This window comes from Arachis ipaensis, chromosome B07 (assembly GCF_000816755.2).
Source record: "Arachis ipaensis cultivar K30076 chromosome B07, Araip1.1, whole genome shotgun sequence".
In the NCBI taxonomy this organism is placed as follows: Eukaryota; Viridiplantae; Streptophyta; class Magnoliopsida; order Fabales; family Fabaceae; genus Arachis; species Arachis ipaensis.
In genome coordinates this window covers 48,570,890-48,593,851 of record NC_029791.2, presented here as the reverse complement: position 1 = coordinate 48,593,851, position 22,962 = coordinate 48,570,890, and the positions used below count along the sequence as shown (strand labels likewise).

General features: G+C 35.0%; 1 protein-coding gene across 4 annotated transcripts; it reads left to right on the top strand.

Moving 5' to 3' along the window:
• On the top strand, positions 538–6,553 carry LOC107609528. 4 transcript variants are annotated; one of them, XR_002351516.1, is made up of 11 exons: positions 541–899; positions 1,315–1,403; positions 1,495–1,614; positions 2,089–2,161; positions 2,288–2,365; positions 3,000–3,057; positions 3,163–3,188; positions 3,772–3,833; positions 4,280–4,354; positions 4,459–4,514; positions 4,735–4,829. XR_002351516.1 is itself a non-coding variant. In XM_021108060.1 (9 exons), the coding sequence occupies exons 4-9, from the start codon at positions 2,111–2,113 to the stop codon at positions 4,284–4,286; spliced, it is 282 nt and encodes a 93-aa protein (XP_020963719.1). In that variant the 5' UTR covers positions 538–899; positions 1,315–1,403; positions 1,495–1,614; positions 2,089–2,110; the 3' UTR covers positions 4,287–4,345. The 4 variants fall into 4 exon arrangements, 1 of the variants encoding a protein (XP_020963719.1); XR_002351517.1 differs by lacking the exon at positions 4,459–4,514 and having other exon boundaries at positions 539–899; XR_002351515.1 differs by lacking the exons at positions 541–899; positions 1,315–1,403; positions 1,495–1,614; ... (2 more) ...; positions 3,000–3,057; positions 3,163–3,188 and adding exons at positions 3,195–3,339; positions 5,099–5,269; positions 5,359–5,514; ... (1 more) ...; positions 6,094–6,222; positions 6,308–6,553 and having other exon boundaries at positions 4,735–4,985.

Sequence of the window (22,962 nt, the reverse complement as noted above, 5' to 3'; positions counted from 1 at the left end):
GAAGAAAAAAAACACGTTAGAACTTCTTGAAAACTTCACTTTTTTGTTTGGCTAAATTTTTTCTCTACAAACGCACAAGTGATTTTGTTCATAAAATCACGTTTACAAGAAGCAATAATTTCTAGCTTCTCCGTTGCACTAACGTGCTTTTAGCCAATACCTTTAATATTTATTTTTTTTACCAATTTTATCCTTTATACATGTTATTGTATTATTTATAGAATTCTTATTATTCTTCTCTATATGAGTTCTTTTTTTAGAAAAAAAGTATAAAAAAATTAAACATGTATAAAAAAATAATATTATAATTTAATGTCATATCCTTTTAAGTAATTATTTATCTAAAAGTAATTTTAACTAATATTATCCAAATAATATTTATTTTATCAAAATCAATTTTGGTAAAAAATTGCCAAACATAAATTATATTGACACAAACTTAGTTCTATCCAAAATCAATTCTATAAAATTACTTTTATTCAAATTCCAGTTTGACCAACCACAATCCAAACACACACTAACTCGTTCAATGAACTCACCCTCTATTCAATATTCATTGTGCCTCACCCACGAAGAATCCCAGCACTCCAATCACCGGCGACGACAGTACTCCGAAGAAGCCCAGCTCTGCACGAAGTACCACGGCACTCCGCGAAGAATGTCGCCGCGCTCGCAATGCCCCCGCCGGCACCCCTAACCCTCCTTCTGCAGTGACTCTCTCTGGCGGTGACTCCCTCCGGTCACTTGCCGTCGCAAATCCTCCGTGAATGCTCCCTCCGCTGCCGCTCCCTTCCGTCGCTGCTATCCCCTAACCCCTTCGCTGCCTCTCTCTCTGGCGCCGCTCCCTTCCTCGTCCAGGGGCCCTTCCATTGATGCTTCATTGCTGGTTTTGAGATCAGGTAAACCCTATTTATTATACTCTGTAATCAAACCAGATAACAAAAGAGTGTTGAAGTTTAATTTAATTGGTTTGTGTGTATTTCTATACAGTTCCAACACTAAATGAAATTCGTGTCCAATTCCACGATTACTGAGATTGACACGGTTGGATTGTTTTTAATTTTAAAAGATTGTGATTTGCGATGGCTGGTACTCTCTGTGCGGACGATAGGGATGTCTTTCTTTAGTGTAACTGTCTAATGATTTCAAATTCCTAACAATTTGATGTTGAAGAAAGCTTCAATTTTTCTACCTTGTTGCGTTGGCTGCTGTTTCTAAAAGGCTACATAGAACTTACATTTCCTTTGACATGTTATAAGAAATTGATACCACTAGACCAACCATTTATTCATTAAATACTCATGTTTTTCTCAGAGATTGCGTTGAAGAATATGATAGAGGAATTGAACAAGAGAATCTCTGATTTAGAAGAGAGAATTGCAAAGGAAGAATCAGATAAGTTGGTAAGAATGCCTAGTTGAATATCCCAACTGAAGAGTCTATTTTTTTTCCCCTCTTGCTTAATGGCCTAAGTTTTCTTGGATTTGAAACCAGGAAGCAGATAATCGTTAGAGAAGAAAAGGAAGCAAGGAATGCGGCTGAGAAAGTTTGTAAAGAGAAATCAGCTAAGCTTGAGCGGATTCAGGACAAGAAATCAGCTGCCGAGCGAATGGGGTAATACTGTGCTATATTCTAGAAAAGATAGTCATTGATAAACTGGTCTGTCAGGCAAAAATATTTCTCTCTTGGGTTATTCCTCAATTGATTTAATACTGCTAGTCAGTTATTTGATTCCTGGTGATTCCCTCGTTGTTATTTATTTTTTATTTTTTGAAACTGTTGAGTTTTGCAAGCAAATTTATATCATGACATGTACAAAGGATTAGATGAGTACAATATGAATCTGCAGCGGTACAATAGTCTTCTTAAGTCAGATCTTGAAGCAGCTAATGAGGCACAGAGAAAACTTGAAACAGAGATAGCGACTGCTGTTGGAAGAGATCTGATATTTTGTTATTGAATTTTACTTGGTTATTTTTTCTTCAATGCTCTGTTTTCTTAGCTTAAAGGACAAATTCCAGTGAATATTGTAGTTTGTTTGTTGAAATTGTTGGCTTTTTTTTTTTCCTTTTGCGCGTATGAAATTAGGTTTTAAAGTTGCCGCGGAATCATGTTCGGTGTCATAAGGCGGAGCGTTGCTTCTAGCAGCCCATATCCCATGGTGAGTTTTTCTCTTACTAATCTCTTATAATGAAATTTCAAATTCAATGGAGACATGGAGTGAAATGTGAAGGTAGTTGATCTGTTGATATTTTAAGTGAAACCTGATGTGATTTTTTTTCTTCAGCTTTTAAGCCAGTCAGCACGGAAATTCCGCTCTGGCTCCTCAGCTCCTGCCAGAATTTCCTCCATTGTTGAAAAGGAGGTAATTTGTCCCTCATATTGAGAATTGTGTACATGTGTTGTTCTGTGGTTCTTGGACAGTTTGAACTGTGAATTAGATCATAGTTGCTAAGTTGCTTCTCTGTAAAATTGGTTCTCTTCTGTGTTCTCTGAATTTTTTCCAAAATATGATTGCATATACAGATGGTTGTCCAATATTGATGAGGTGTGGTGAAAACTTGTTCTTACTGAATTAAAGTCAGTTAAGTCTGCTATTTCCATGTGGATTTATACCTTTATTGTTGAGTTGAGCTGCATGATTTTTGTCCAGCATGAATTTTACTAAAAGACTACAAAGTGTTGATTTCTTTGATCAATCGTCTTCAGTTTGTAGGACGTCTTATTATTAATGTTATGTTTTACTATCTGCCCTTATATTGATTGAATTATACTTTTACAGTTTTACCCAAAACAAATTTCTTTGAACATCTAATCTATAATTGTAGAGTGATTTACCTTTTATTGATAAGGTGTGTTCTTTATGCAATTTTTACCTTCACAGAATGTGGATTTTTTGTTTTCGGGCAATCATTATTACCTGGAGCCTTAATTGTTTGTTTGCTCATTAGTTATATCCTTGGATGGTTCTTACTATTATTTTTAATTTTGTTGAACAGGTTTCATTTTATTCAGGACATTATGGGAATGTCCGGAACTTCTCTCACATGACACTTGGTAAGTTTCGGTGCATTTTATATTTGGAAATGCTTTAACTGATGTCATTTTAAATTATTTATTCAAATTTGAAATTTTGTGTCATCAATGTTATTGCTTTTGCAGGTTGCTGGGTCAATTTAAAACCTGAGGTTAGTGACTTCATTTATTATTCAGAGGCTTTAATTATTGCTTTAAGATTCTATTTTGTGGATGGAAATTAGGTCAAGCTGGAAATAGAAAAATGAGTCTGCAGTCTACACTGGGCATGCACTTAGGGTTTGATTATTACAGGGACTAAATGTAAGGTGGCGAGTCAATTAACCTTTGGAAGATCAATAACGTTCTTATGCTTTTTGGGAAAAGGCTAGGATGAAAATAAAATAATTTGAAACTTTTCTGTTTCCTATCAGAACAAACTTTTTTAGAACAGGAAAAAATGACAATTAAAAAATATTTCTGTAAGATGAAGGTGTGGCATTGTTTTTCAACACCAAAATTGCCTTAATTTTTCCTTATGAGTGATGGTAAATCTGCCTCTGGAATAATTTCCTTGCTTTCCTTGGTTTTATTCATCCCTTTCTTGTATGTTGTTCATGCATGCCAGATTATTATTCCCAAAACATATTTCAAGTATTTGTCTTACATCTTAATGTTCATCTACTTGATTATTTTCCCCTGCTTCCTTCCTCTCATAGTTATAGAAACTGTCCTGATTAACTTGTTGCTATGTAGGGAGGTTTTTTGTCAAGAGGCTACCATGCAAACATGGAGGCGTCCATTTTCATCAGACAGTGGTAAGATTATGTGACTATCAGTTTCTCTCATTTAAGTTGCATCTATAGTTTGTGCTTCTTTTATTTGGTGGGTAACTGCACCTGTAAAGAGGAGTNNGATTTAGTGAATACTATATTGCAGTGGTTAGGAACAATTCTAGAGTCCCCCAACTCTTAAGAACTCATTAGTCACTTATTCTCTTACCCTAAAGTACATTACTTAATATAACATCTGAGTAGTTTTGTTTCTGTGCACTGTGTCAATTGGGCATATCTCAAGGAATTTGGGAGAATCTAATGTCTAGGACCAACATGGTCCTTTTTGTGAAAGAAAGAGTTTTTTAATGCAGGTCTTAATGCTTTGTCTTTTAAGTATCCAGTTTTGTTTTTTGCTTTTGCTTTTATTTTCCCCCTCCTTGAATGCTCTTATTTTACCACATCTAATGTTGTTTATATTTGTAATGAAGGAGATAATGTTGATGTTGTGGTCCCTCCTTTGGCTGAATCTATTGCTGATGGAACCCTGGCCAAATTCTTAAAGAGTATGCTAACTTGCCTCTTGTATTATATTATAGGTGACATGATCGAATTATTTTTAATAGTTCTTGTTAATTTACCGCCATGTGTTCTGTTTTGGTGGGAACAGTGCCTGGTGACAGGGTTGCTGTTGATGAACCAATAGCTCAAATTGAAACAGATAAGGTTCTTTGGGGAAATATGCAAATCTTCATTAATGATTTTGGTGGTTATTAGTGGATCAAATTTTCTTTATTTCTAAATAACTAATGCTATATATTTTCTATTATTCCTAAATAATGAAATGTATTTGCTTATTTAACCTTTGCTTATTTTGAATCAAATATTGGCCTCAGAATTATTTCTAAGCATTGATTCCTAATGAGTATTGCTTTGAACTTTGCAGGTTGCAATGACACATCCAATGGCTGTAACTAACTGCAACATCGACATGGAAAGTTTAATTTCTGACCAGAACAGAAGCATTGCTACACTTGCTATTACCACTCTTTTAAAGACAGGAAATGAATCAAGTGTAGACCGTCTTATGAAGCAGATTACAAATTTCATGTCTGATATTGCTGATGAATTCAAAATTGTTGTTGTAGAAGCAATAAGATCATTGTGCTTGAAGTTCCCTTTAACATATAGATCTCTGTGAGTATATGCGTCACTCTATTGGTCTCTTTTCACAGATGTTACATCTTTCTTATGAATATCTTTCTAGATAAGTGGTCTAAGTTACCAGGTTCTATTATGTTATTATTCAGGATGAACTTCCTAAGTAACATTCTCAGAGAAGAAGGTGGTTTTGATTACAAAAAAGCAATCGTAGATTCAATTGTGATTCTGATTTGAGATATCCCTGATGCTAAGGAAAGTGGTTGCTCCATCTTTGTGAGTTCATTGGAGATTGTGAATTCACTTATTTGTCCACACAGGTATTATCTCTTGTTTTGTGCTTTGTTCTTTACAATTTGGTTTTGGAATTTTATCATTTGGCATCAGTCATTTTTCTGTTGTACCCTAGATACTACACTTGTTGGGAGTTGAAGGTCCGAAGACATTAGAGCCCAGCAAATATATTTGTTATATTTATAACAGAGTACATCTTGAGACTGCAACTGTTAGGGCCAGTGCTGTGAGCACACTGGCAAAGTTTGGGGCTGCAGTTGATGAATTGAAGGTGCTACTTGGCTCTGTTTATTAATTATTTTTTCTAGTCGATGGTATTTCTCTAGGATTTTACTTTTAATTTTTTTTATGTGATAATTGGTATTAACTCAATTTAAAACCTCATATAATTGTGAAAAATATGAACAATTGATTTGCCTATTGATATTGACAGTAGCACATTCATATACAAAAACGTAAAATATGAACGTAATTTGTCATTATATTGTTCTTATATTTGATTACATATTTCATATAACATGATTTAGCTCTCTTGTGAATCGCTTGTCAGGGGAAATTCCAAAGCATCTAGGAAATATTACTACTCTCACATACCTGTATGTTTTGAGCTTTTAAGTGTATTCATTCAATAGTGTGCCTTTTTCAATATTTACTGAAATGGTAGTTTTAAAACATTAATTAGGATGCTGGAAGCAAACAATTTTTCTGGAGTTGTTCCACCTGAACTTGGGAAGCTGATCAACTTGCAGACCTTGTAAGACCTTTGTTCCATTTATACTCTTTAATGATATGATTTTTTCTTGATTTTAATTATTTCTTAAAATCTGTTTCTGAAATATTACCATTGAAGGGTACTGTCATCAAATCAGTTGACCGGGAATTTACCATCGGCACTTTGAACATTCCCCACCATATTCAACAGAAAATGGAAGACACTGCTCCCATTTCCGAAGGTCTCCTCCTATCAAAGATCTTCCAAGTACTTCTCTTCCTCCTTCTTGTCCTAATAATAATAAGCCTAACAGAAAAAGCCAAATCCTAATGTGTTAATTTTTAAATAAAAGGTGTTGAGGTAGATAAAGCATCTGAAATGACATGGTTAGAGGAGACTCAACCGCCCAAAAACTTGATGGTTAAGAGAGAGCAGTACATAGGCCCTACTCTACTATAAGAAGACGTTGACGGCAAAGATAAATATAACTAGGTTGTAAAAAATTAATTTTTTATATTTTTTTTTTCACTGCTATGTGTTTGATTTGAATAGAGCTTGTAATCATTTGCACTGTTATTTGAATTCGAAATTTATTTTGTATTTAAATATTAGTTTTTTAATATATAAAATAATTATAGCAAAAATTATGTCACTAATTTATTTAAAATGGGAATTCTTATCTGAATTTGCCTAAAATTACAATGGAGGATGCTGGTTGATCTGGGCACAAAAATTTTATAAACAACAATTCGTTAGTTGCATCGGTATTATTCAAAATTAGCAGCTCAATAGGCATGTTAGTGCCTGTTCAGCCGTTTTTCTATTGTTTTTAAAAAATTAATTTTAATTTTTTTGTTAATATATTATTCATTTTTTAAATTTATTTTATAAGTATTCTTTTATTTTAATATTAACGTGATCTTATTTATATCATATTTTGTTAAAATTAAAATTATATTAATAATTATTATTGTCTCGTCACTATTAACCTTGTTTTATTCCCTTTTCTTGTTTTCTTTTTCTATTAACTCCAACCGCAATCAATTACCACCATATTATTATAGTAGCTCTCATTTTTGTTCATCGCCTTGATCTATAACTATCTTATTTAATCTAGAGTAGATATAAAAATTTATATTTAAATCACTCTTTTCTTTCGTATAATTTTAATGGCTAAAAAACTTTTATTTCTAATAATTTTATATTCAACATTTCAAATTATCTTTAGTTTTATTATTCTTTTAAAATTTTTAATTTTTGTTTTCATTATTTTTTTTCTTACCATTATCTATCTACATATTTATCATTGGCTCATCCCCATGCTTATATTGGCTTGTTCTCTCTTCTCCTCCTTCTATCTTCTCTACAATCGCAATTAGTTATCATCATGTATTAATTCATAATTATTACAATCAGAAGTGAATACTAATTTAAAAATAAAGTAAAAAAAAAAAAGGTCTTGTAACACTTGTGCGAATAATTTACACTCTTATAAATATAATGAAAGAGTAAACTTAACTTTTTCTGTTCCGAGTATTTTTTTTTTTTATTATTTAATACACACAAAGTCATGTATTTTTATTTGTGGTAAAAGTTAAAAATTAAAGTTAAATAATATTAGAACTTTTTTGTTTAACAAAATTAAAATAAAGCACAAAAATAAGAATAAAAACTAAAAAAATAAATAGTTCTATAAAGGGATAATGTCAAATTTTATGTCATTATGTATGAGAATAATGATTTATTTTATTATATTTATTTTTATACCAAATAACAAAAAAATTAAATTTTATGTTCGTTTTTTTGTAAAAAATATATTTTTTCAATTTTATCTTGAACCTCTTTAATTATCTTTAATTTTATTATTTTTTAAGATTATTAATTTTTATTTTGATTATATTATCTCATCATATTATACACTTTCGTTTCTCTTATCATTATTATTATGTTGCCTTGTTTTATTTTATTTTTTCTTCTTCTATTCATCCCAATCACAATTAATTATCACCATACCATTATTCCAACTCTCATTTCTATTTATCACTCTGATCTATAACTACCATGGTGTTAACTTTTGAGGTATTACAAATTTGCTAAAGGAATTTTTTTTCTTCTTTGATTTAGATATCTAGATACATACCTATTATATAGATCCTTATTATTTTTCAGACTTACTTGTTAAGTCATATTTTATTGCTTTCAGACAAAATTTAAGATATCAACGATTCAGATTTTTTGTTAATCAAATTATAAAATTTGTCAATAATTATAAAAAAATAATATCAAATATTTTATATCTTCTTAAAAGAGTATTATATGGACACTACTATTTTAGTTACTATTAACATATACAATTGAATATAAAAATATTATATTATTGTTAAATATATCTCCTATTCTTAACACTTATTTGTAATAATTCTTAATCTTTCTCTAAGAACGGGTTTAACCTAAACCCGACCCCGCCCCGTCCCGCCCAAGAACCCGCCCCGTTAAAATCCGTCCCGGTGCGGGGGTGGGTAATTATCCGCCCCGAGCGGATAGTGGCGGAGTGGATACCTACGGGTTCGGATAGTGTTGCCACCCCTATCATTCCGAAGTTCATTGCTATACCATCATTTGCTCTGTTATACTCCATGGACATTGGTGCCTGCTCCTATCTCAAATAAGCTGGATCCCACTAAGCATTCAGCTGTAATTTTCAAAACCTTCACTTCCTCTGCTTACTTATTTTAAATAAGAGAGATAGGAGCGAGCAAGGAGAGCTAGAGGGGGAGAGAAAGAAGAAAAAATTGAAGATAATGTGCGTCGGGTTGGAGAGAGAAGGAAGGAGATGATGGATTGTGGCCTGTGGGAAGTAAAGTCTACGGTTGAAGAGGCAGCAGGAAACCAATGAGCGAGAATTGAAAAAAGTGATTAAGGGAAAAGAAATGGGCGCAAAAACCTTTGGTGTTTGGCGGGTACGAAATAAATAGGATACACTTTGCAAAAGTCATACCAAAACATTAGTGTTGCCATAAGATCCAAGTTTTTTTTGTGTCTCCCTCATCAGATCCAATTTGTTTAGGCCAATTTTCGAAAAACAACTTAATTAAATTTAAAAAAAAATTAAAATATAAGAATTTAAATTAAAATCAGTTTATAAATAAATAATTTTGTGTTTAGATAAATAATTTAATTAATTTTTTAATAAATAAAAGTAGTAAAATATCTTTTGAAATCGAAAAAAATCATATTTTTTTTACTTTTTCGAAAGTTCTTCAATAATTTTTTAAAAAATTAAAAAACATTTTTTAAAAATGATATCAAACCGTATTAATGTGATTTTTATAATTCGAAAAAAATTATAATAATTCAATAATATCCAAACAAATTAATTATGCAACAAAAAAGTTAAACTAAGATGATAGATAAATTTTATGTCCATTGATGTAATATTTTTTTATTCAAATTAGATAATAAAAGTTGTTCCATAAACATTTTCATGAATTCAAAAAAGTTAATTAAAATATAATTATGAGCTAATAATTATATTATTTAATGTATTATGCTATTTTCTTTTTCGAATGAAAATATTAATGTTAAATAGGAATTATTCGAACTTTTGGAATAAATTAATTTCAATAACCCAAATCATCCATATTGAATCACCAAAAATATAATATAATGCGAAAGTGTACCTTTATTCATAAGAGTCAGAAATTGTTGGAAGAGTTTGGATCTTGTGGTTCTTATTCCTAGGTGACTGAACTGTAACTCTTTTGATGAGGAAAGAGAAATAAAGGCGGCTTTGGTATATTGGAAACCTTTCCTGAATGCCTATTTATATTTGAGCATGACACCCATTAAACCCTTAAGCCCAAATAAAATAGTATCTAAAACCCAAAAGATAATATATCTAAAATCCAAAAAGATAATTATCTAAGAAACAAAAGATAATATCCGGTTTTATTCTCATTTAATTCCAAATCAAAAGTAATAATGACTTATTCAATTAGGATTTATAACAATAAATGAGATTAAGTTATTTAATTTAAAATAGCATAATTTGTGATTATAATTAATATATTTATTGCCCACAAATAAATTAAAAAATCAAATAATTTCGAAACACGAACATTTTTAGGATATCAAACAAACTACATGGGAATAAAGCCGCCTCAATAAAAGAGGATTTCTAATGAGGAATTCCCTCAGATTCTTATTTAGATCTAGTTGTTATAAAAAAAATTATACAATCTTTTGTGTCATAAACAACAAAAATAAACTAAAATGTATTTTTATAATAGAAAGGAGAAATTTTAGTCTTGGATTAGAAAAAAAAATAAACTTATTTTTGGATAATATTATTAAAATTTTGAATAAACAATTCATCACAATTTTAATAATGTACGAAACAAATAAAAAATAAAAAATTTAGCTATTAAATTTAATATCTTCATGATTAATACTGATATGGTCACCATTAACACGAGCTATAACTCGGCCTCGTAACCGTTATTGGCCGTCACCATAACTCGCCATTTGCCATTATTGCTCGGCCCTTATGAGCTATAACTCGGTGGCGTTAATATTATCATAACCGACGTCCCAAACGGAAAGATAAAATCGGTTACGAAATCAATTTTATCACCTAGAATGTAACGGACGAACATATATCTATAAAAGAAAGGTAAAGTGTCTTTTTTAATACACAATTCTGAACTGGATACCATAACTGACTTAAGCATTGGAGTGCCTTTGCAGGTACACTCCACCCCCTTTGTATTGCTCGCACCCTCACATCTACAACGAACATAAGGAACTCGGACTCAGAGGAGCGGACGTCTAACCTCGCAGCACATAGCTCGGCTGATCTCGAGGAGTTGAGGCCGACGCCCACCGTGGGGCCGAGAAAATCGTATTTTTTTCTTTTGGTCCCATTACCTCCGTCTACATCCATGGCTGAAGCACCGCCTCCTTCACTATCCGAACTTATGCAAATGGTAGTTGAGCTACAACAAGCCAATCAACGAATGGCCGACGAGAACCAAATGATGGCTGCCCAAATTGCTGAAATAAATCATGCTCGGATTGAACACAACGATGCTCATCGTCAGCAAGCAGGAGACGAGGAACATCAATCCCAACCCACTCATGTTTCGGAGACTGCTCGACACGAGGATCAGCAACCCGAAGATGAAAAAGAAGAGTCCGACGACCCTGTAGGCCCCTTCACAGAAGAAGTAATGAACTTCGAACTACCGAAGAAGTTCACTTTGCCACTGACCCTCACGCCTTATGACGGACTCGGAGACCCGAGGAAGTTTCTAAAGAAATTCCGATCAATAATGATCGTCAATGGTGCATCAGATACAGTCTTATGTCGTTGTTTTCCGAATTATTTAGACGGCCCTGCACTTGATTGGTTGTGTGCTTTGCCTGCAGGTTCCATTTCGCGCTTTCATCAGTTGGCGAAGTTATTTGAAGAGTATTTCGCCGGATCCGCGATATACTTGCACGATTCCGATTACTTGAACACTATTAAGCAAGGATCAAACGAAAGCTTAAAGGAATACATGACCTGCTTCACAAAGGTCGCGATCAGCATACCAGATCTCCACCCCGAGGTCCATCTGCACGCAATTAAAAGTGGCCTCCGACCTGGAAAGTTCCAAGAGACAATCGCAGTAGCAAAACCGATGACTCTAGCAGAATTTCGGGAAAAAGCAAAAGGACAAATTGATATCGAGGAACTCAGACAAGCTCGGAAATCTGACAAGTCACACTTCCGCGAAGAAGATAAGAGCTCAACCATTAAGAAAAGTTTTAAACTAACACCTCGATTTGATTCTTATACGCAGTTTAACACGAGGAGGGAAGACATAATCAAAGAGATCTTGAACTCCAAACTAATCAAACCTCCGAGAAAGGTCGGCACGTACCAAGATGCAAAGAACGTGGACAAATCGAAGTACTGCGCTTTCCACCAGAAACACGGCCACAACACCGACGATTGTGTGGTCGCCAAAGATCTTTTAGAACGACTAGCAAGACAAGGACACCTAGACAAATACATTGGTGGTCACATCCAAAAACGCGGCACTAGTTCCACAACAAACGACCTCTCCGACCAAAACCGAGGAAAAGAGAAGGCATCTACAAGCCAATATGAAAGACCACGAGGTATAATCAATTGTATTTCAGGAGGATATGCCAGTGGAGGATACTCAAGCTCGGCGAGGAAAAGATCGTTCAGGGCCATATATTCGGTAAACGGACCACAACAAGACGTTGCAACCACTAATCGACAACCCGAAGTCACTTTCACCCACGCCGACTTCAACTCCAGTATGCAAAATTTGGACGACCCCGTGATTAACCTTCAGCTAGGAGATCTATTAGTGAAAAAAGTGCTCTTGGACCCCGGGAGCAGCGCCGACGTTCTGTTTTACTCCACATTTCAAAAGATGAAGCTCAGCGACAACATGCTGCATTCAACAGGAGGAGATTTGGTCGGCTTCTCAGGAGAACGAGTTCCAATACTCGGGTCAGTGTGGTTACAAACCACACTGGGTGAGCATCCTCTTTCAAAAACTAATGATATTCAATATTTAGTAGTTGACTGTTTCAGTCCATATAACCTTATTCTTGGCCGACCTTTTTTAAATAAGTTCGGCGCCATTGTTTCTACCGTCCATCTCTGCGTAAAGTTTCCATTGCAGGGTGATCAGGTTGTAACAATCCATGGAGACCATAAAGAGGCACGACAGTGTTATAACACCAGCATGAAATTCCAAAACCGCTCAATGCAACAAGTCAACAATGTCGACCTCAAACAAAAGGAAGACACACTGGCCGACCTCGACCCAAGAGCCGATTTTCTCGAGCGCCCAAAACCATCCGATGACCTACAAAAAGTGTATTTTAATAATGACCCTAACAAATTTACATATGTAGGTACATCAATCAACCCAGCTGAGTTACAGGACATAAAAACCTTCCTACAAGAAAACGCCGAGCTTTTTGCCTGGAAACCTGCAGACATGCCCGGCATTGATCCACACATTATCAGTCATAAACTAGCAATAAACTCGGCAGTCCGACCAGTACAATAGAAGAAACGAAAACTCGGCGAGGAAAAGAGGAGAGCATCACTAGAAGAAACACAAAAGCTCATCAACGCCGAATTTATCAAGGAGATCAGATTCACTACATGGCTAGCCAATGTGGTAATGGTAAGGAAACAAAACGGTAAGTGGCGCATGTGCGTCGATTTCACCGATCTAAACAAAGCATGCCCAAAGGATTCTTACCCCCTACCATCCATAGACTCTTTAGTAGACAATGCATCAGGCTACGCTACTTTAAGTTTTATGGATGCGTATTCAGGGTATAATCAAATACTCATGCACCCCTCCGATCAAGATAAAACAGCTTTTATCACTGATTTTGGTAACTATTGTTATAAAGTTATGCCATTTGGATTAAAGAACGCAGGTGCAACTTACCAACGCCTTATGGATAAAGTGTTCGCCAAACAAATCGGCAGGAATATCGAAGTTTATGTCGATGATATGGTCGCCAAAACGAAAACCGGACATAATCACATCAGCGACCTCACAGAAATATTCGGCCAGATCCGCCAGTACAACATGCGCCTCAACCCCGAGAAATGTGCCTTCGCCGTTCAAGGGGGTAAGTTTTTAGGTTTTTTACTAACGTGCAGGGGAATAGAGGCAAACCCAGACAAATGCCGAGCAGTGCTGGACATGGCCAGCCCTAAAACAGTAAAAGAAGTTCAGCGTCTCACAGGACGCCTTGCCGCACTTTCCAGATTTGTTCCCTGTTTAGCTTCAACTTCTATTCCTTTTTTCCAAACAATTAAAAAGAAAAACAAATTTGAATGGAACGACGATTGTGAGAAAGCCTTTTCCAAATTAAAAACAGCTCTCTCACAACCGCCAATTTTACAAAAACCCCTACAAGGGGAAGACTTATTTCTATATCTATTAGTTACTGATTGGGCGATAAGTTCGGCCCTTGTATCAGAAAGAAACAAAGTTCAGCATCCGATATACTTTGTCAGTAAGACTCTCCAACATGCCGAACTCAATTACCCAAGGATTGAGAAGCTCGCACTGGCACTAATATTCTCGGCACGACGTCTCCGGCCTTACTTCCAGAGCCACGTTATCTACGTCAGAACAGATCACCCACTGAGACAAGTGTTACACAAACCAGAAATCGCAGGACGACTCATAAAATGGGCAGTCGAACTGTCTGAATTCGATATCAGATACCAATCCAGGGGACCGATCAAGTCACAATTTCTAGCAGATTTCATCGCCGAGTTTACTACACCATCCGAGGAAGATCATACAAAACAATGGATCTTATATGTAGACGGATCTTCCAATAATGGGGGCTGTGGAGCAGGAATTCGTCTGGAAGCCGAGGACGGATTCATACTTGAACACTCAATACACTTAGCCTTCAAAGCCAGCAATAACCAATCCGAGTATGAAGCACTGCTCGCTGGACTCCGACTCTGTTTAGATCTTCAAATCTCGACGATCAAGGTATATTGTGATTCTTTGTTAGTAGTACAGCAGGTAAACGACCTTTTTCAGGTAAAAGATCCTCTACTCTCTAAATACCTGTTATTAGTAAAAAAATTATCAAAAAAATTTGTCAAATTTGAAATAGAACATATACCACGTGAACAAAATCAAAGGGCAAATATCTTATCTAAACTCGGCAGTACACAATCCGAGTTATCCACACTGCAACAGTTCACAATAGCATCACCCACTGTTACTCTGACAAATGTGTTAAGTGTTACACAGGTAAAAGATTGGAGGGACGACTTTATACACTATTTACAAACAGGTAATATACCAGAAGGGGTAGAGAACAATAAAAAGTTCCGACGGCAAGCATCTTCCTTCACAATACTCAACGGAACATTGTATCGACGAGGATATACTCGCCCCCTACTCAAATGCCTCAACAAGTCAGAAGCTGACATAGCATTAGCAGAAACACATGAAGGAATCTGTGGCACACATACAGGAGCTCGGAGCCTAGCATCAAAGATCCTCCGAGCTGGATTCTTCTGGCCGACGTTGAAACAGGACAGCCAACAAAAAATCAGGTCATGCCAGAATTGCCAAAGACACGCACCATTGATACACATACCTGCCGAGCAAATGCATCATTCAGAAATCAGCTGGCCATTTAACCAATGGGGTTTGGATATACTCGGGCCGTTCCCTACGGCACCGGGCCAGGTAAAATTTCTTATTGTCGGCATTGATTATTTCTCCAAATGGGTGGAAGCCCAACCTTTATCAAGAATAACATCTCAACAAATGATTTCCTTCGTTTGGAAAAACATTATTTGCCGTTTCGGCATACCTCAACATATCACAACTGACAACGGTCGCCAGTTTACCGACCAAAAGTTTCAATCTTTCTTACAGAATCTCAAAATAAACCAACACTTCGCCTCTGTTGAACATCCTCAAACGAACGGACTAGCTGAGGCCGCAAATAAGGTCATCCTGCATGCACTCAAGAAGAAACTAGATGACGCCAAAGGACTCTGGGCCGAACTAATACCTGAAGTCCTTTGGGGATACAACACCACCCCACAAACATCAACAAAAGAAACGCCATTCAGGCTGGTATACGGATCGGAAGCCATGATCCCCCTGGAGATCTCCCAGAACTCAATCCAAACTTGCATCGACAACCAAGACGAAGCTCGGAGATCCGAGCTGGACATCATCGAAGAAATAAGAGACATCGCCGCCTTGAAGCAACGCGCAGCGCAGCAAGCAATTGCTCGACAGTACAACAAGTCGGTCAGAAGCAGATCATTCGTCAAAGGAGACTTAGTCCTCCGCAAAACCGAAACTGCTCGGAAACCACCAACACATGGAAAGCTCGCAGCCAATTGGGACGGCCCATACCGAGTAGCAAAAGTACTCGGTCAAGGAGCATACAAGCTAGAATCACTAGATGGTAAACTTATGCCTAATACATGGAATGTGTCTTCCTTAAAGAAATTTTATAGTTAAAAGACAGGGACAGGCTTGTACTCTTTTTCCTACTACCAAGATTTTATCCCAAAGGATTTTGCTTGGAGAGGTTTTAACGAGGCTAGCCTACCTGCACCTTGGTATTCAAAAGGTTCATAAAAACTCCGAATATGTAGGAGACAAATATTATCTTCTTTATCAGATAACTATACGACTAATATTGTCAATCAAATATAATTCTATCAATACAACTCAGACAAAGCCCAATACATGTCTAAGCTACAACCTGCCATTATCAGATAACAACACCAACAAAAATACCAATAAACTCGGAACACTTTCTGACGAATAACAAACAGCTTTTATAAAAAGCGTCACATTAAAAATTCAAACAAGTCAAATTCAACAAAGTTCAAACAAAACAAACCAACTATCACATATGCAAAATAAATTCAAATACGTTTCTAACAAAACACATTAAACATTATCGGCTTCATCTTCTGCATCGCCATCATCTTCGATCAGTTGACCATCTCGAACTATCTTTCCAGGATCCATACCAGAGAGATCGGCATCTGGAACCAAAAACTTAACCTGCAACCTCGCCCTTTCAAAACCTTCAACAAACGAATCTAATATCTCATCCGCCTTTTTCTTCTCCAACTCCTTAAATTGAGTAGTAAGCTCAATCAAACGAGTTTGTATGTTCACCAGATCACTTTTCTTTTTCTTCAAATCTTCCACATCTCTAGCGTAACTTTCTTTAGTCTCCTTCAACAACTTCTCGGTCTCAGTCAAACGGGCTTGAAGCTCAGCAGCAACACTCTTACTCTTCACCAACTCCTCCTTCAAAACAGAAACCTCTCCTTTCTCTGCAGCAACCCTCTTATTTTTCAACTCTTGGCTACGCCCAAGACTTGCAAGACGAAGGCCAACAACCTGAAGAAAGAAATAAAACCACAATTCATAAGACTCCCAGAGGAAGAGTAAGGAAAAACCATTAAAAATCATTACCTGCATATACTGCCCAATTGCCATGTCCCCGACTTCCTTTGCAAGAGTAACATCAGCCGACGACTGGCAATACTCGTCCACCACAGCCATATAGGGATACTCCTTTCCCCACACCGAAAATGCCTCACTTTGTTCCGAAATTTCATGAAGCCTTTTTTGATTTCCCATAAAAGCCTGTATCTCTTCCAGAGGAACCCCTATTTCCTTATCATCAGAATCATCTGACAAATCAACAAGGTCGGACTTCTTTCTCTTCTTCGCAATCACCTTCCTCCGACCTTGACGAGGCTGAGTAACCTCGCCGACACCAGCAACTTTCTCAGCATTAGACGACGATACCTCCTTCTCCAGATTCTTATTCTTGAAGCGCGTTCTCAGAGACGCAGCTGAAACACCAGGATATTTACCACCTGCAAAAACAACAAACACATCAGAAATACGACAAGAAGCAATAAACACCTTAGAAAAACCCTATAACTCACCCAAATAGGCTACCACAGCATCTTTATCCTCCTCCCACTTCAGAAGCTCATACATTGAAATTAGGTCTCCCCGACCGATATTTTCAACAAGAAACTCAATCACACAAACATTCCTCGGGGAGATAACCTCAGGACCGAGTATATTCTGAGGTTCCGAGCACCAATACAACGGGAACTTCTCAGCCAGATTTTCATCCACGAAAAACGGAAAATCTTTTTCCAAAGCCCTAACCTTTAAATACATTTCTTTAAAATCTTTAAAAGAAGATTTGTACAATTTGAAAATGCCAAAACTAGGGGTGCTATTGAAGTTTATCCAACCACCTTTCCACACCCCTTTGGCTTGAAATAAAGAAAAGAAAAGATCAACAGACGGCACAACTTCCAGAAACTCCATTAAAATTTCAAAGGAACGGAGAAACGCCCACCCATTTGGATGAAGCTGCGACGGAGCGCAGTTTAACTGCCTCAGGACCTGACATTCGAAATCAGTGAAAGGTAATCTAACTCTCAACTCCTCAAGAACACAGCTGTGCATATAGAAAAATTCAAAACCTCTGCCCCGGTGATAAACCCTATCATTAACACTACAGGACAGTAACTCAACCCCAATCCCAGAATCCTGCCTCACCACCCTACTAGCATCCACCTCCTTAACAGCAGCTTCATCACAGAACAATGACACCCGAGACCTCACGTCATCCCCAACCCAGTCATAAGACCAGTCTATTTCACCTTTCTTCTCCTTCTCAAATCCCATCAGAAACAGTAAACAAACATGCAACCAAGAAATACAAAGAGATGAGAGAAGAAACGGATTAGAAGAACACAAACGTGACCATACCTCTCTTGCTCATCCTCCAAAACAAGAAGCAGAAAACCAAAAACGCCAAAATTCCAATCAGCAGAAACAATTAATCGCAACTAAAAACGTTCCAAATATCAAACCTGCCTCAGTCACATCAAACGACGAAAGGAGCATTGGAAACCATCAACACATTAATGAAGCACCCACTCCTTCTCTCTCCTGAATAAAAAGCGCGCACAATTTCCCACGTGGCGCAGATGGGAAGTTACTTTAACGAAGTACGTTGAACTGGGGGCTCACTCAGTAACCCACTTTACCGAGTTATAACTCATTACAAAAGCTCAACCTGCTTCATTAAAAAACTTTCCTCAGGCTAAGCTTGGGGCTGTGATATGGTCACCATTAACACGAGCTATAACTCGGCCTCATAGCCGTTACTGGCCGTCACCATAACTCGCCATTTGCCGTTATTGCTCGGCCCTTATGAGCTATAACTCGGTGGCGTTAATATTATCATAACCGACGTCCCAAACGGAAAGATAAAATTGGTTACGAAATCAATTTTATCACCTAGAATGTAACGGACGAACATATATCTATAAAAGAAAGGTAAAGTGTCTTTTTTAATACACAATTCTGAACTGGACACCATAACTGACTTAAGCATTGGAGTGCCTTTGCAGGTACACTCCACCCCCTTTGTATTGCTCGCACCCTCACATCTACAACGAACATAAGGAACTCGGACTCAGAGGAGCAGACGTCTAACCTCGCAGCACATAGCTCGGCTGATCTCGAGGAGTTGAGGCCGACCTATTTCCCAGGCAAGATCAAATACTAATAGATAAAATATGAAAAATACATATATAAATTATTGAAATGATACAAAATAACAAAAACAATCATTATTAATAACTTTTTTGTCTGTTTCCATAGTTTTAAACATCTTGTTTTCTATTTTTTTTTTCTCTTCGTCTGTTAAGAGACATATACACAAAACTTAGTTTAAAAATGAGAGTTGTTCTATTATAATTGGCTCATGACATTATTTCTGACTTTTCAAACTTTTGTTTATGCCGACACCGACTTTTACTTTTTAGAGAGGGGAGAATTAGTATAGGCTGTATAGCCTAAGACTGTCGAGCAAAACTTAAGAAAAAATAAATTATTATTAATTAAATAAATATACAGGATTCTTATTTATATTTGGATCATTCGTTCTATTATTTGGACCAACTTCACTATTATTATTAGTATCTGAATATTTAAAAAAATTTTTATTAGCATGAAAATTATTGTAAAAGATAATTCATACACTACAATATTTTTGGCTTGAGATAACCCTTATTCGAAGTAACATCTAATAAAATTTGTCTTAGATAGGCAAAGACAACATTTTTAATGAGTTGCTTTTGAGTAAGACAAAGATAACAAAATTTTTAGTCACCCCTAAAAATAGTTGTCTTTGATATCTAAAACAACATTTACAAAATGTTACAATATAAAATCTTTAAGACAACATTTTTAAATAAAAATACATTTTATAAGAGTTGTCAAAAAAATTTAACATATAACATTTATAAAAAATTACCTAAATTATTTATAATTAAAAATTTTAGAAAAAAACTTTTAATCATATTCCCACCAATTATTTTTACCCTCAAATAACTTAAAAAAAAAACAAAATTGTTTGAGTTCAGTGTGTCTATTTTTTTCTTTAGTTTTCTTTTGAGTGCTATTTGATGTCATATATATCATCATTGTTGTCTTGTAGGGAGATGCTGATGTAATATGTGGTGTAGTTTGGGAATTCTGGCCGCTGGAGCATATTGCTTGCCTCAATTTCAACTGCGAGTGTTTTTATGGGGTGCTAAAGCTTCTGAGGTATTCTAATGTTTTTGAGGTATGTGCAAATTTTACATAGGACTTATGTAACTGTGTTTTGATTTGCTGTTCTGTGATTTATTGTTCTCTGAAAAATCTTGAGTTGCTGTTCTTTAACGTGCTGTTCTCTGAAAAAACTAAAATTCAGTATTTTAGTGTATGGCTCCTTCCAAACAATTTTAGATGCTCACATGTGTTGCTAATAAAAAAGTGTTGCCTAAAAGTAGAAGTAATAGCATGACAAATTTATTGAACCTTGTTTGTCCCGAACCCATATAACAAATTTGTACATATTCAAGTCTGTCTCAAAGTTCATAATAATAGTAATTTTAGATATCACTTATAATTCTTGTGAAAAGAAAATTAAATTTTTTTTATAATTCTCATTTATAATTTTTGGGAACTTTTTTAAGGCTTTAAGTTTATCTAAAACAGAGTAAGGCCCCTTTTTTTGGAGTTAATATGAGTATCCAAATAAGGTAGGAGTATATATAATATGATGATGATTGATGAGAGTGCTCTTGCTGTATCAATTAAATTCAATATTTTAGTATATGGCTCTATGCAAATATTAAATATTTGTATATTTGGTTTATTCACGAGAGTAATGGTATTCTACGCTTATCCCATAATCAGAGGCTTAAATTTCTTGGTTATCATATCCATAGAGATATTAAATATAATTAGTAACTTGAATGTCAACTTTCCCTTTTTATTATTTCTATAAAGCATTATGAATTTTTTAACTTTTTCTTTTGTTCTCCACATTGATTCTGATATTTTTTTTCCTTTTGATTTCTTCATTTTTAATGTAAGTTAAAGAATGATTAATTTTCATAATTCACCGAGTTAATTATTTCATATAGAATCAATTATTATTTTTTGTTTGTTTGTTATGTTAGCCACTTTAATTGAGTTAAATAGTTAATAGAGAATAATGTAAAGTTTATTCTTTACTCTTTTATAGAGAAAGATTGCTTCAGAGGAGTTTGAAGAACATTAGTAGACATTTTAGGACTTGAAGATTGCAATTTGTTGAGCTATGACTCTGTAAGTTTTCTATCTTGCTTATACTTGTATGCTTTCATAAATATATTTTGTACCTTTATATACATTTAATGAATTTATATACTTAATATGCATGAACATTATTATTTACATGCTTGGTTAATTAGTAGTAAAAATATATGAATAATTAGGAGAGGAAATCTTATCCCCTTGTGCAAAGTGTTGTAATTTCTTATGACACCAAAGGCAAACAATTTATAATTTTCTTGTCTTGGTTGCTGTTTTAAGGCTGTTTTATGGCTGTTTTGGTTGCTATTTTACGGCTGTGATGGTTGCTGTTTTGGTTGCTCTTTTATGGCTGTGATGGTTGCTGTTTTAGTTGTTGTTTTATGGCTGTTAAAAAAGTGTTTTGGTTGCTGTTTTATGACTGTCATGGTTGCTATTTTAGTGGCTATTTTATGGTTGTTTTGGTTGCTATTTTTGTTACTGGGAAAAGGGTAACACTTTATAGAAATAATAATAGAAATAATTAAAAATGAAGGGAAGGTTAAGATTTATAAAAGTTTTATGGCTGTCATGGTTGATGTTTTAACTATATTTTTTTCATCCATTTAGATTTGACTGCAGCTTGCTTATCGTTGGATGAAGTTTTCTGAAGAGATAAAGGCAATTCTTGGCACAATAATGAAGCACAAAGTCTTCTTGATTTTACATGAAAAAACTAGTTTTTTTTTTATTCAAGTTCATCATGAGAAAAACAAGTATTTTGTTTACTTATGTTTATTATTTATATGACTTAGTAACTTAGCAAGTATGTTAATTGGTACTTGAAAGACCTTTCTATATATATGCAATATATATTATTAGCTTATTCTTCCTATATTGATTAAATTGAATTTAAATATTTAAATATTATTAGTGTTTGCTATATATTCTTCAAATATCATAAATATAACAAAAGTAAAAAATATATTGCTTCAGATATAAAAAAATAGAACATAAGAAAAACTCAATAAGGTGTTGCTTTAGGTATTAGAAAAAGATAACTGCAAATAAACTTAGATAAGGGTTACTTTAGGTATATGAAGAAGGTAACTTAAAAAAATCTGAAAAAGTATTGCTTTAGGTAACGCTTTTGTGGAGTTGTTTTTTTTGTAGAAAAGGCAACGCTTTTTCAAGGTTGCCATAAAAAGGGTTCCCTTTGATACACAAAAACGTTGCCTTAGATCAAAGATAACGGCCATATAGCTAATCCCCCAAAAAATATTGCATTTTGTCAGAAAGTGTTGTCTTTGATTAAAGGCAACACTTTTCCTTATTATAGGCAACGTTTTTAAAGGGTTGCTTTAGCCCGAATTTGTTGTAGTGATATTAAATGATATACTAACTACGTAAATTTATTAATGGGATGTATAACTTAACTAGCATACCTGGCGAGGTATTGCTGCCTCTCTTCTTTGCTCATGTTTTGTGTTCGTCGCCTGGCATAGTCTTGCCAAATACCACTTCCATTGGTATCCTGTCAACGGTAATTAATCAAAACAAATATATAAACATAGTTTCACACTTTTATTTAATGACGAAAAATAAATTATATTAGATGAAGTGAGAAAGATGCATGAAAATATGGATGAGAAATGAAGGAAGTTTTTCTAATAATAGCAACGTGAAGTGAGAGAGAATAAGGGAAGAAAGAGATAATTATTATAGAAGTTACGTGAATTTATAAAATAAGAGAGAACGTGAATGAAGATGAGGTAGTGAGAGTATTGTAATGCGAAATAAC

Coding starts and splice junctions, on each gene's coding strand:
- LOC107609528 (XM_021108060.1), top strand. CDS start 2,111: ATGTTCGGTGTCATAAGGCGGAGCGTTGCTTCTAGCAGCCCATATCCC. Junction 2,366..2,999: donor CCTCCATTGTTGAAAAGGAG/GTAATTTGTCCC, acceptor TTTGTTGAACAG/GTTTCATTTTATTCAGGACA. Junction 3,058..3,162: donor CTTCTCTCACATGACACTTG/GTAAGTTTCGGT, acceptor TTGCTTTTGCAG/GTTGCTGGGTCAATTTAAAA.